Source organism: Tachypleus tridentatus, chromosome 7 (assembly GCF_004210375.1).
Source record: "Tachypleus tridentatus isolate NWPU-2018 chromosome 7, ASM421037v1, whole genome shotgun sequence".
NCBI classification, from domain to species: domain Eukaryota; kingdom Metazoa; phylum Arthropoda; class Merostomata; order Xiphosura; family Limulidae; genus Tachypleus; species Tachypleus tridentatus.
Window position 1 is genome coordinate 195,596,419 of NC_134831.1, and position 15,542 is coordinate 195,611,960.

General features: G+C 32.8%; 1 protein-coding gene across 2 annotated transcripts in view; it reads left to right on the forward strand.

Moving 5' to 3' along the window:
* The window catches only part of LOC143257633 (dnaJ homolog subfamily C member 8), a 35,557-nt gene that overhangs the window by 4,889 nt on the left and 15,126 nt on the right, over positions 1-15,542 (forward strand). For both annotated transcript variants that reach the window (XM_076516665.1, XM_076516666.1), the window contains exons 2-5: positions 1,410-1,511; positions 5,457-5,513; positions 14,561-14,627; positions 15,443-15,537. In XM_076516665.1, the coding sequence (XP_076372780.1) occupies positions 1,410-1,511; positions 5,457-5,513; positions 14,561-14,627; positions 15,443-15,537 (321 nt within the window). The remainder of the gene's footprint in view (positions 1-1,409; positions 1,512-5,456; positions 5,514-14,560; positions 14,628-15,442; positions 15,538-15,542) is intronic.

Genomic DNA, 15,542 nt, shown 5'->3' on the forward strand with positions numbered 1-15,542 from the left:
GCTGTTTTGAAAACAGTAGGAGGAAGAGACACATGTTAAAGATTGGAAATGATAGACTAGGCTCTAGCTAATATGTTTTATTTTTTAGAGTTAGTTGCTATTAGCAATATTGGAGATCAGCATCATATAGGATTCTAAGAGGGGGACTTGATGGTTTTTGTAAGATACAAGAGGCTGGTTTAAAAATTTTATTTTACTTTCACTATTTTACCCATTCATTATGGAGTGCCCTTCAAAACTACTTGAACTTTTTTCTATCAAGGGAAGATGCTATCATTTTAATTCCAGTGAAAAAGAATTATACAGATTAGAAAGTGTTATAAGTATGAAACTAAATAATATCACATTCTTAATTTACAAGGTGTTTATTAAGTCATATATTTGTGTTTAAGTTTGTGGTAAATTAGGATTTTAGTAAATTCTAATAATTAAATATAAACTTGTGTTTTATGCACATGTCCTATGTAAGTAGAACCACATTAACCCCAGGTTAGTATGTCTGAATTTTTACAGTAGCCCAAACTCAATATTCTGTAATTTTGAGCATTGGGCTAAGTGGATTTTTACACCATTCTTTAAATATCAAATGGCACTTTGATATCTGTATGTTAAGGTTTCTATTTACTTCTGTGTGAAATAAATTTTTTTTGCACAAATAAGTGACATCTATTAAATAGAATTTCAGATGTGTTCCTACTGATATGTTGTGAAACCTTAAAAAAACAAACTTGGTTTTAAAGTGCAGTTAAGTTTGTAATTTTATCTTCTTTTTTTTGTAAATTGTTGATATGTATAGTTTCATTAGTATGTTATTTGTTAGAATATTTTCTGATTGATGAACACATATTGGGAAAACAAGATGCATAATCCATGTCACCTATTTGATTTAAAATCAAAGCTTTGGAAAATTCTTCCATTGAGTTCTATCACATAATGACTTCCTCTGTGTGATATTTCATGGTATCCATAAAATGTTGTTTGTATTTTTTTACAGTTACAAAAGAAATACTTTCAAAATTGCTCTTTAATCCATACAAAAAACTCGTAGTCAGTGTGAGCCAAAAATCTGAACCATTATTTGTCGCATTTGATGTTAGCTAGTAGAAGTTTGCGTCTATGGTCAGTATATAGATTTGATTAATTTAATGCTTGATTTGTACTTTTATTTGTAATTGAGCTTTCTGGTAAGACTTAAGAAGCTCTACTGTATGTTGACCTTCACATTCCTATGAAACTGTTTGTCATTCTGTTGAGAAGTATAAAAACTTGACAATTTATAAATGCCTGTAATTAATCAAAGGTCTATTTGGTGTTTATTCAACAAAACATAAGAATCAGTCAATACGTTTTGAACCATCAATATCACTAGGTAAACATCTGGTTTAAATGGTTTTGTTTTGTTTTTTAAGGTAAAAGAGATAGAGAAGAGAGATTCTGTCCTCACCCCTAAACAACAAATTGATCGACTACTCCGTCCTGGCTCAACTTATTTCAACCTTAACCCATTTGAGGTAGAGTTATGTAAAAGATTTTGTGTATGTTTTAAATAAAATAAATTGTGATTATGATTAAATCAGTGTCATAAATATGTCCAAATTTTTATCTTGCAGATTGATATACTCAATAAACATTTTGTTTCTTTCAAATGTTTACACAAAAATAACACGCTATTTTCACAAGAAATAGGTGTGAATTTTAAATGAAATATGCTTATTAATTTACATTACATTCTAGTATTTTTGAAGTCCTTTGTCACAGTATAATTATATTTGTTACATGCTCTCCTTGTCTTACAAGCTTTAAATGATTTGGTAACTGATTTGATTCCATCATACACAAAATAGATACCTTTTTTTTATCTAAACATCTAACTAACAAGTTCACATGCTTATGCATGTATGTAACAAATATTAACATGATTCAGAATAAATATCTATATTATGACTAGTTAAATTCCATTTGTTTTTTTGGATTCTACCTATCTTTTCATATCATTCCAGTAAACAATTTCATCTATTTAGTAAGTGTTAAAGAGTAAAAATATATAATTACTCAGGTTTTGTTATACACTGTACAGTCAAGTTTTCTAATGATCTTGGTTCAATCATAGATGGGTGGAAATTGTTAAAATAACTTTTGAAGCTTCTTAGAACTATTATAATTACAAGTGAAATTATTTTAACTGTTTCACAGACTAATTATTTCTCCTGTTTGCTTATTATGTGGTTTGATGTTTTATATTTGTTATGATATAAACAGTTTTTGTGAAACATGATTAGCATTTGAGGAAATGAGAAAAGACAATATTTTATTTTTAAATTGTGATAAAGAAACAGTACATTACTTTTGTTATAAAGAAACAGTACATTACTTTTGTTATAAAGAAACAGTACATTACTTTTGTTATAAAGAAACAGTACATTACTTTTGTTATAAAGAAACAGTACATTACTTTTGTTATAAAGAAACAGTACATTACATTACTTTGTTATAAAGAAACAGTACATTACTTTTGTTATAAAGAAACAGTACATTACTTTTGTTATAAAGAAACAGTACATTGCTTTTGTTATAAAGAAACAGTACATTGCTTTTGTTATAAAGAAACAGTACATTGCTTTTGTTATAAAGAAACAGTACATTACTTTTGTTATAAAGAAACAGTACATTACTTTTGTTATAAAGAAACAGTACATTACTTTTGTTATAAAGAAACAGTACATTACTTTTGTTATAAAGAAACAGTACATTACTTTTGTTATAAAGAAACAGTACATTACTTTTGTTATAAAGAAACAGTACATTACTTTTGTTATAAAGAAACAGTACATTACTTTTGTTATACTTTTGTTATAAAGAAACAGTACATTACTTTTGTTATAAAGAAACAGTACATTACTTTTGTTATAAAGAAACAGTACATTGCTTTTGTTATAAAGAAACAGTACATTACTTTTGTTATAAAGAAACAGTACATTGCTTTTGTTTTGTAAATGTTAACAAAAACCTTCAAATAAGTAGATTTTAATATCATTACAGAATTTAGTTGTTTGCCGTAACCCTATAAATGGTTATTTTGTGCTTTGTGATACTCATATTCATCAGTATGGGATGAAATGTGCAGATGCTAGAAACCAACTACATTTTATTAATTACAATAACAAATTACATGTTAAGAGTGAAAATTGGAAGAAATAGTTGAAAGAATGTGTGTATGTTTAACGTTATAGCTATTTATCTTCTTAAGTAGTACAAAGTAAAGTATATGTTTGGTATAAACTGTGTACAATATAGACAGTTGTGGAATTTAGCCCAATGCGACTAGACGTAATTGGGGTCAGAAACAATGATGACACAGTGATTCAAATACCAACACTGTGTTCAGTCCTCTGTTCTACATGTACGTGTACACTATAGTTATTTCAAAAGGCCCAGAAAGATGCGTAGAAATAGGAATGTCTCTTTAAACATAGGGATACGGAGGACGTGGCCACCCTTGTGCATTGAAGTGGCGCCTCTAGCCACTTGCCTCGGAAGTAAACTTGAGAAAACGACGCTGGTAACTACAGGTAAGGTTGATGAGGATGTATAGTCCTGTTGTCACAGGAAAATTGAAGTTACTCTAAAAGGTGCAAATGTATATTTTGTCTTTTGTAACTGTTTATACATATCTTTTACTTATTTATTGTTCTTGTAATTGCATTTTTCCATGATTACATTTTATGCAGTGATACTTTATTTTTGTAAGCGAGGTTTGTCACAAAATATAAGGGAACTGTATGGTACTAAAGATGCAAGTGAAAATTTCATGTGTGGGTAATATATTTTCTGAAAAGGCATGAACAGTTTCAACTATAAGTTATAGCTATGCATGGAGCTTTTTCCAAAAACAAAACTATTTGAGACATAATTGGAGGGTGGGGGGAAGCAGTTGGCCTTTGATATGTATGCACATGGAAATTTTAGGTTTTAGGTGTGTCTTCACAAAGAGAAATAAACTTAACAGTATGTGCCACTTTTTAGAAGTAGAAGAGAACAGGATCAGCCATTATATGTACACAACAATAGTATGAAATGAGCTGAAACTTTATTATTTTCAATCAGGAAATGTGTTGATTCTTTATACTTCTACTTATTATATATTTTGTTTTGTGAATGCCTACCTTGTGAACAGAGGGTTTTGGTATGTACCATTACACTAGGATACAAACTGACAGAATTTAGAGGTGTGACTTACAAATATGACATACACTGGACATGTATAGTTACACAAATTTTAAATGACAACATATCACAATATAAAAACATTATTTTTATACCTTATAAAAATTAGGGACAATGAAAGATAAACGTTAGTTTCCCTGTATCTTGTAAAGAAACATACAACTCTCTTGTAGCTAAAAGGGCAAGCATTTTTTGTGGCGCTAGGAACTGTACAATTAAATCACACCCACCCTCTCCTTCCTTACCTGGTCATTTTAGCTCATAGCTAAACCAACTTGCATTAATTAAAAATAATGATAAATTATAATGGTAATGTTCTGAATATTTGGATAGGTGGGATAATTTAAAATATTAATAATTGGAAACATTAATTTTGATTACTTGATTATTTTTGTGACATTAATCAGTTTCATGAGAATTTTAGTTAATTAGAAACTTTTCATTTATATCAATTAAACAAGTCAGTTGCCCAGCTCTTGCTGTACATCCAGTTAGCATGTCGAAGAAAGAAATATTTATTTCAAACAGGGTTTAATGTGAATTATCAAAGGTTTTACCTATTAGCTGTAACATTATTATTGATAACTGTTGGTCTAGGTTACAGTATGTATGGAGATAATTGTCATAGAAATTAGCGAAAGGTAATTTACGACAGTTAACCCTAGTTCAAGCATTTTTACTTCATGCAAAGTTGTTAGCTAAACAACATGAAGAAATTAAATAAAATATAAAAACAAATCTAGAAAATGTAGTTAAATCATAAAAATACACACACACACACGTACATATGTAAATAATTTAAATTAGTCTTTATTAAGAGCCATCAACAATTTATTAATAGTCTAAAACTGACCAGATATATTGATTGACATTCAGATTCAGTCCAGTATCTTTCATGGTAGCTCTTTCTCTTGATTTAGTAAATATAAATTTTTTTACAAACTGGTGATGAGAGAGATAATTCAGAGATGAGATAACTTCTGAAACGTAATTATATTAATATACAAATTAAGTACATAAATATTCATACCTTTTTTTAACCAACAGGTATCGTTTTTATGGGGCACTAGTATAAGGTTGCCGGACTTAGAGGTGGATGAGTGATTATATTTCTAAAAAGTTATATTGTATGGGTTTTGAGATACAAGGTTTATCAATGAAAAATAATTTTTTTAAATGTTGCTCTGTTGATTTTGTTAGTTGAATATTCAAAATTTAAGTTGGTGTTTCAGGTTCTGCAAGTGGAACCAGAAGCTACTTTAGATGATGTAAAAAAACAGTACAGAAAGGTAAGTTCATGCTCTTGTAGTAAAACTTTTGTTGCCTCAACACTTGTTTCAACAGAGAGCTTTCATCATTTTTTTTAACTTTATTTTTCTCTTCCTATATCTTTTCATTTGAATATTAAACATGAATGTAGACAGGCTTCACTGTACAAACCTTAGTTGTTGTTTTGTACTGATTGATCTTATTTTCATAGTTTTGAAAGAAACACAAAGTACTACTGCTGGCAATTTTATTAGTTAACCAGAAATATAGTTTGACATTTTACTTTAAATACATTATAATGTATTTGGTAACACAAAAATGTACAGTATCTTGATTTTCAGACCCATCTTTGTTTTATGAAATACAAACAGTACATTAGAAATTAATTACTTTTTAGTTAAACAGTTGTTTTAAACATTGTTTGTTTCTCAATCAATTATTCTGCTCATAATCATTCAGAATATTATTTATGGAGGTCTCATAGTAACTTGGAGGCAATGTGGCTTTATGATTAAATGATTATAGCTTTGAGGCTGGCTTTTGTCTTGCTGTTTTGTCCTCCTGAGAGACATTTTACCTCAGTGTTCCAGTCTACCCAGCTGTATGATGGGTATCAGCTGTTAGATGGGGGCTAACCTGTGATGGACTAGCACCCCATCCAAGAAGGGTTTTACTGTTCTTATCTGCTTGTGCTAGTTAAGTTAGGGTTTAACATTGGATCCTGTTTACTATCTGGGTATGGATGATAATTGATCTTTTAACCACATTAACCTGAGGGGAAAATGTCATTTTGAAAAAGCTGGATTGTGATGTCTAATAAGATTTAAAAACTTTTAATAGATTTTAAGCCCCAGATGAAATACACCCTATTTTGTGTAGCTCATTACATGCATAGTGTAAATTGATAAGACTATACGAGTTGGTCATAGAAACTCACACTACATATAAAGGCCTGTATAACCATAACTGCAAATTGCTGATTTACTCTGTTTCACTTTAACTTAATCTAAATTATATGAATAAGTAGAAATACAGAAAGTTATAACTCTACTTTTATTCATAACAGAAAATCTGGTATTTAACCAGATGTACATGGCTTTAGGCCAGCTCTAAAATGGAGAAGAAATGTTGACCGTAATTCTAAATCTAGTAAGTGTATTTAAATGAAATGTAGCATGCTTTTAGTCAAATGTACAAGTCTGTTGCACGCAAAAGGTCAGGTGTGTTACAAATGTGTGTTTAAAGATGTTCGTGATTTGCCAACATCAGTCTGCCCTCGGCTCTGACAAGTTAGGACATAAGGTGATGTTCATGTGAAGAATGAAAGTACTTTTGTCCATCATATTATTTGCATAACCCTTAGAACTTCTAAAACACATATCTACAGTTGTTTTCAGTGTAAGTGTAATATTGTATCGTATTTTCTCTTCTCTACCATACACTGATACTAACTAAACCCCCACAATGTGGATTCCTGCATGTAGGGAGGGGACCTCTCAGGGAAGGTTTTGTTCTTTTGATTTACCTCCTCTGGGATCTAAACATCCACCCACATGTTTGCCGTGCGTGGTAACCCATAAAGAGGAGGAGAGGATCCTGGTGGTTGAGGGGCCAACCCTAACACATCACTTTGGTCTTTAATTTCTATGGCCATTCGGCTGATTCACATGGACTAGGGTTAACCAAGTACTAGCGTTGGATGTTCTCAACAGGTGTTGTGGACATTGTATCTGATGCTAGTGTTTGGGTATAGTGCTCACAAAACCCTGGAATTGCTGCATTGTCCTTTGACATTGTAGTGCATCTCCCCATAATACTCCATGGTGAGTAGTGCAGTGGGCACCAAAAAATTCTTTTTTTTATTATGGATCCTCCAAATTAAAACTTAAATAAAACAGTGAAAAAACAGTCCATAGGTAATCAACCACATTTTTAAGATTTTGAGCAGCAATCTTCAACACCTGTACCTCATTTTCTTGTACTATATTCTCTTGTAGACAAACCTTTAGGGCAAATATCTCTCTTTTTTATTCAGAAGGGACTAGAGGGATTTGCTGGCTCTCCAAATTTGGTCAAAAAGCTTTGCTCTGGTGATATACTTGTGGGAATATCCCCATCAAACATTCAAAGGCAATTGGGGATATACCTATTAAGGTTATGCCTCATGCTACTTTGAATTATTCACAAGGAGTTATTGTTGAGAGGGATTTGAAGAACATCCCCAAGTCAGAGATTCTCTCTGGTTTCTCCACCTAAGGAGTTTAGCAGTGAGGCGTATCTCCACTTGCAAAGATGGAATTATTATGCCGACCAATGTCTTCATTTTAACATTTACATCATCATGCTCACCTGTCACCCTCAAGGCAGATTACCTTAATTGCAAGGTATAGCCATACGTTTCAAACCTTCTCAGATGTTTCCAGTGTCAGCAGTTCAGTCACTCAATGAGATCATGTTGTGGTTCCTTGATGTGTGCTTGTTGCAGTGGCAAGGATCACATTGCCTATTAGTGTGAAACGGACCCTCATTGCACCATATGCGATGGCTCTCACCTATCCTACTTTCATACTTGCCCTAAAGGGTTGGAAGAAAAAGAGGTGCAATGTTTGAAGATGATTCAAAGCATTACTTACCCTAAGGCTCTCAAGTCACTGTCCACCACTTCATCTTGGATGTATGCTGCTGCACTTTGTTCCACTACTACAGTGGGAGTGCAGACAGCTTTCTCTGTGCCTTTAAAAGAATTGTACTCAGACCATATGTAAAGTTTTTTGACCTCCATGGTTAAAAAATTTGATGAATCAATGTCAACACCCATCTGTCCCTAACATTCATTCCTGAAACTTCCTTTGGTTTAAGGTACGGGCATTTCCTCGGGTACATCTTCTTCTCCTGCCCTAAGATGCAAAATGATCATTAGTTCATGTCCTCAATTCCTGGAATCCTCTTCCAATAACAAAGACCTGCTCAATTGACCCAGGGCAGGATCCATGGAGGTTGACAGACCTCCCTCAAATAAAGAAAAAAAGATGTGGTCGTAAACAGAAGGGCTCTCCACCCAATATACTTACACATAAATAAAAATGGCCATCTTGATACAATGGAACTATAGAGGCTTACGTTCTAAACTGGATGGCATCAAAGCACTGATTGCTTCCTACAATTTTGTATGTCTTTCCTTATAGGAAACATTTCTGAAGCCTGCCGATATAGTCACCTTTCAGCAGTTATCTTTGTACAGAAATGACAGCTGGATCAAGCCAACTGGCCCTTTTTCACTGTTCTCACAGAACTTGATGTTGCCATTGTCTGTAGGCCATAAATAGATGACTGTGTGGCAACAGTAACTGACTGTATAATACAGGCAGCTGCTCAATGTATTCCTAAAACCTCGACACGTTTTCCATGATATTTTTGTCCATGGTAAAATCCTGCCTGCCACATGGCATGGAAGGCTCAAAAACAGGCTTGGGATACTTTTAGTAGGTATCCCACACTCTTGAACTGCATTGCTTTCTATCAGGCCTGTGCACATACTCGGTGGGCCAGATGTCAAAGCCAAAAGGAGTCTTAGATTAAGTTCACAACCAGCATATCTTCTATCACCAGTTCCAAAGCCATATGGGACAAGATTTAAAAGGTCAGTGGGCAATATAATTCTGTCCCTTTCTTGATCTTGCACTCTGATGGTTAATAAGTAGCTGATACCCAGAACATCATCAATACTCTAGATTAAAGCTTTTGCCAGGTATCTAGCACTTGAGCATCATCCTCCACCTCCTTAATCATCAAGTCTCGGGCAGAGCAATCACCTTTTTTCTTTTGAGCTGATTGTCTCTATGACTATAATTGCCCCTTTACACTGGTGGAACTCAAACTGGCCCCTCATTGGTCAGGCCTAATAATGTACACTACTAGATGCTGCACCATCTATCTCCTGCTTCTCTTGCTGTTCTTCTGATTGTTTTTAACTGGATCTGGTAGGATAATTTTTTTTCTTGATGCCTGATACCAAGCTATTGTCCTACCTTTCTCTAAGCCCATGAAGGATCTCAAGATTCCTTCAAACTATCGTCCAGCTGCTTTAACAAGCTGTCTCTGCATGACCTTAGAGAGGATGGTTAATGCTCATCTTGTTTGGTTCCTAGATTCAAACAATCTCCTCTCGCCCACCCAGTGTGGGTTCTGTTGACAGTACTCCATCATGGACCACCCAGTTCGACTTGAAATGTCAATCAGAGAAGTCTTTTTCTAATGACAACATCTTGTATCAATATTTGGTGACATTGAGAAGGCTTATAATACTATGTAGAGGTATGGTATTTTGCAAGGCCTCCATTTATATGGGTTGCGTGGTCATTTGCCTATTTTTATTAAACATTTTTTAATGGACAGGAGATTCCAAGTTCATGTGGGTTAGACACTTTTCTGCTCTTTTCTACAGAAACTTGGAGTCCCTCAAGGCTGTTGTTTGAGTGTCACACGTTTCAGTATAAAAATTAAGGCCAGCAATGAACAACTCCCTCTTACTGTTGCAAAGGGGCTCTATGTCGACGACTTTCACATCTCATGTGAGTCTTTTGCTTCCTACTGGGTATTCACCCTGATCCTGAACTCCATATCAGTGAAGTTGTGCTTCCTGTGGTCTCTGAGACAGAGTTCTTGGATCTTTTTTTTGACCATAAGGTGACTTTTGTACCATACATCAAACAGTTATGAGACAAATGCACAAGAGTACTGAATATTCTCTGTGTCCTCTCTATCACCTTTTGGGAGTAGATCAGTTGTTCTGTGTTATAAATATATCCTGTTTTTATTCGAATGAAACTTGATTATGGGTCACTGTGCCTTGAAGATGCTGGACTCCAGCTTTGCACCGGGGCTTTCCACACTTCCTCAGTTCAGAGCTTATACATAGAGTCTTATGAACCTCCTCTACACCTTTGCTTTACTCTATGCTTTGAAATTTTGATCCTTACTACAGCATCCCACCTGGAGTTGTGTTCTCCTTCCTCGGTGGGCCATGCTTTTTCAGAACAGATGATCTGCCATCGCTCCTTTTGGCCTTCATATCCAGGCATAGTTGGATGAATTATATCTGTCCTTGGGTAATATTGATGTATCCACTGGTCAGCCCATTCTTCCATGGCTTATTACAATCGCCAAATGTGACCTATTTTTAAATCATCTGAGAAAAGCAGACACTTCCGATTGGAAATACTGTCTGTTATTTGCTGAACATCTTTCAAACCATCCTTCCATTCCTGCTGTGGTTTGTTACGGTTTGGTGGTTGCATGCAGTATCCCCTCTACGATTTCTCTGTTCACTGCTGAACTGCATGCTATTTCTCTTGTTCTGGATCACATAGAAGTTAAGCAGTACTCAAAACGTACTATTTTTACTGACTCACTTAGTTCTCTATTGCCAGCTGGCAGTGAACTTGGAGTGAGCAACGTGAAAACAAGCTTCTCCAAATAAAACCTGCTGCTGGTTTTTGGCCATCTTACTTCTGTAAGGATCAGAAAGAGGAAATTGTTCTAACAAGAGTAAGCATTGGTCACAGTTTTTTAACTCATCATTTTCTTTTATGTGAGACTTCAAGTCACAAGAAGCCACATTTTACTGTCTTGTCATCATTTCAACTTTCAACAAGTGCACAATTTTAATTATGTTCTGTCCCAAGGTTTATCCATAACGTTGTGTTATTGGCGATGGTGACACTGTCCACCTTAGAAATGTTTTTAGTTTTTTAAAGGCCATTAATCTTTTTAATGCTATTTAAGTTTTTTAATTTATAAATTAGATCTTTTTCAATGTGATTCCCTTTTAAGAATCAAAGTACATCTAGTTCAATTTGAAATTATAAAATGGCCATAACATTAAATATTTTAAAACAAGGACTGGAAAGGCTTACTTTAAGTGTCTTACAGTGAATTTTGAACTACCCCTTAGTTATTCTGGTGAGTTATAACAATTAAAATTTGTATTACTCTATTTTCTAAAAATGGCCATAATCTCAAATAACTCGAAACAAGGACTGGAAAGGCCAACTTTAGGTGACTAACGCTGTGTTTTGAACTTACCTGTTAGTCATCCTGGTGAGTTATGATAATTACAGTTATGATACAGAAAGTCTTTTACAACTTGTATTGCTGTAGTTTTTCTCTTACTGCTGTAGACCAGATATGACAATTGGATGTAATGCTCTTTATGTTTTTAATTCAAAAATTAAACTTTTTTTTTACCTTAAATTCTTTTTATTAATTTTAATAATTCTACTTTAATTTTAACTTTTTACCAGATGTTTGGTGCAGGTTGCCTAGTTGCTTTGCGTTATAAAACACCAAACCAACCAACCAACCAAATAACTAAGCAGTATAGGATTAAATTAATTGTTGTTGACCCTTACGTCAAATCTGTGATACTGTGTTGAATGGCACCCTGTAAAAGGCTTTAGTGCATGAACCTTGACCCCCACCTGTGCACATTGGGGTAAGGGGTCTGTTATAATTTACAAATGATTGCAACAGTGACAGTTACTTTGTGGCATTTTTGTGTCTTGCTAACTCAATACTACTATATGTGTGGCCAGTTTAGCTTTGAAATTATTTTGAATGTTTGTACACAAAATCTTAGGCATCTACATCTCTAATTATATCTTTTCTTTCCACATGTAGAAGTTGATACTGATTTACCCTTCCAAAGTATAAACAAAGCTACCTTTGTACAAAACATTTACTCATATATTCACCTGTTTCGTGTTCATCGTTGTCACTGTACATGCAAAATGATTACATTTTAATACTGTTTGCAGTCTTTTACTAGAAAAGAACCTCTTGAAATATAGACGTGCAAAAATATACCAGCAACATTGTTATTTTGCATGAGACAGATATAATAATGCATGCAAACTGAAGATTTTTATTTATTGAAGATGGATTGAATTTTTTTTTTTTCATTTTCTCATTACAGAATATTGGGACGAATATATGGCACAATTATTTTTAACTAGAGCATCTGTCCCATTAAGGAAGGAGTGTTTTGTTTTTAATGTGAAGTCACTTTCTTGCTGCTCAGTTTTATTATTTATTCCTTAAGTTGTACAGGTAGTTATGATTAGGCCTGGTACTCATTTACCATTGTTGTTAGTGGTAATCTCAAATAATATTTGCATGCTGTACACTGTGTCTTTTGGTTTTTTTGTTTGAGTCACCTACAGATTTTGAAGCTTTTAACCAGTTCTTTAATAAAAATATTTAAATAAATTAAATAGAAACATTTTATACTTAGAAAATTACAAGACGTTTGATAAATTTAAATGCGCAGGTGAAATATAGTACAGTTTACTTCTCAAATGTATTGTTGAGGATTGCTAAAATAAGTTTTTAAAAGTTATATACTGTTTGTTTAAATCATTGGTTATAAAAATTAAACCTCTAAGTAAAACTTATAGTGGGAAGTTTGTGAATATTTTTGTTTCTTGAATTGGTGAAGACTGTTCAAAATTATTGCTGTAAGATATGAAAGTGTAATAATACCTTTCCTGAAGTACCTTTGAATATTTTTGTGCTAAAGTATAAGGAAACTGTATGGTACTAAAGGGTACTAAAAGCACAAGTGAAAATTCCATGTGTGGGTAATATATTTTTTGAAAAGGCATAAACAGTTTCCAACTGTAAGAGCAGTAACTGTGCATGGAACTTTTTCCAGAAAAAACACAAACTATTTGAAACATATTTGGAAGATGGGGTGGGGAGCAGTTGACATTTGATGTGTATGCACATGGAAATTTTAGTAAGAGGTGTGCTTTACAAATGTGACATACACTGAACATGTATAGTTACACAAGTTTAAAATGACAACATATCACAATATAAAAACAGTATTTTTACACCTTGTAAAAAATTAGGGACAATTTAAACAGCTTCCCTGTGTCTTCTTCCCTGAAGTACATTTGATGTCATAAGTAAAGCTACTTGAATTTTGAACTTTTTAAATTTATCACATTTAATCAATGTAGCAAACTAACTCCATTTATTTGGTGATTTAAAATCAGGAATTACAGTTCACAAGGTCATACAAGATATTTTTTGAATCTCTTTCTGAATTTATCTAATCAATATAACTGTATGATATTGAAGATATGTATTATGGTTACATGGTACCATCATATACCATGTATTTGACACTGAAAGCTGTACTTATAGAGATCTGTAAAGTAAGAATTTGTTTTAAAAAAGAAAGTTGACAGATGCCATATACTCACTCGTCAAACATTACACACAATGAAATTTTGTTAGCATATTGAATGATTAATCAAATAAAGAAATACAGTATTTATAAGTAGTCATGTAAGGTTTTAAATCAAAAATTAATACAAGTTAGATGAATATGTACCATATTATACTTAATTGACACTCCTGGGGGTATTGCTGAGTGCAGAGAGGAGGACACTAATTGTAGTTTTTATGCAGTTCTGGATTCTATTTTTCACATGTGATTTGTTGATTTCAATGCTGATAAGTGTGTGTGCATGTTTTTTGTGTTTTTTTTTCTTCAAATCAAAACTATGATAATAAAAGTAGATTATGAGATGAATTACGATCGCTGTTACACAAGGTAAGCTCTATATAAATACTAGGGGGGATAAGTAGAGACAAGGAGTAATAAGAAGTAATACTGTATAAATTTATGGTGCACTTGAAACTATATCACATTTTTCATTTTATTTGGTCAGCTAGCTAAAATCTGTTTCCAAACCCTGCTATATACTATGCCTAAATGTTTTTAAGCATTAGAAATGCTAATGCTTCATAAAAGCTTAATAGACTTATTTTTAACATCAATAAAAATATTTTAATCTTATACAGATAAAAAAAATTATCCAGCAATTAACAAAAAATTTACTTAACTGGATGAAACTAGTAGCATCTCAAATGTGAAGTTATGCAATATGTATTATAGAGAAATAATTAGTAAAACAAGAACATCTTCTAGTGACACATTTTTTTCAGTTTTATTAGTTCTTTGAAGTATAGTGACACTGTTTACTAATTTTCCTTCTAGTTATCTATCCTTGTTCATCCAGATAAGAATGTTGAAGACAGAGATAGAGCCCAGAAAGCCTTTGACAGTAAGTATACTTAGATTTATAATATTTATTTTGGTGAATAAATATGTAATACTCTTGCATTCTTAAACCATATATCTTTAGATACAATGGGTATTCTGGGAAAGTAGATATCTATTTGCTGTGAAATGTTATATGAAACTTTTATTCTCCAGATAGAAAGCATTTTAATTTTTTTGGTTAGGTTGCAGGTTTGAATTTTGTCATCAAATATTCTTGTCTTTTTACCTGGAGGAGCATTCTAATGTAATGGTCTATCCCACTTTCCTTCCTTGTCATTTTTGAATTAAGAAAGGCTAGTGCAGATAGCTTTCATAGCTTTATGTGAAATTCAAAAAACAAACAGAAAACTATTTATTATTGTTCTCTTTTAATTGTGTTATTTTTAAATATTCATTTCTAAATAATGATAAGGGGATGAGTGAAATTATAATATATAGCATACTATGTGAATTATGCAAGGATGTTGGATGCTAAAGTTAAGCATTATACAGATTCAAGTTTCCCTTGACTTAATTGATCACTGGAAAGCACAAGTGTAATGACTAAAATTTCTTATATTTAGTAAAGAAAAAACAAAGGCATGGAAACTAATGCTAATTATGACTATATTCATATATATTTATCTTCCTTTTGTTGATATTTTTGAAAATTCAGTTTGAAAGGATGTGATTAATTCAGTTAAGCACTTTTATAACAGCAAAGTCAGTTTGACTTCATCTACTGCAGTAGCTTTAGGATTTTTGATGTGATTTTATTTCTCAGTTTGGGGAATTCTCATTTATTGAATGATAATATATTTGTATTTTGATTCTCAGTTATCAGCAAGGCATATAAAACATTAGAAGATGAACAGTCAAGGAAGAGAGCATTGGATGTTGTTGAAGAAGCCAAAGGTCGAACTGACCAAATGGTAAG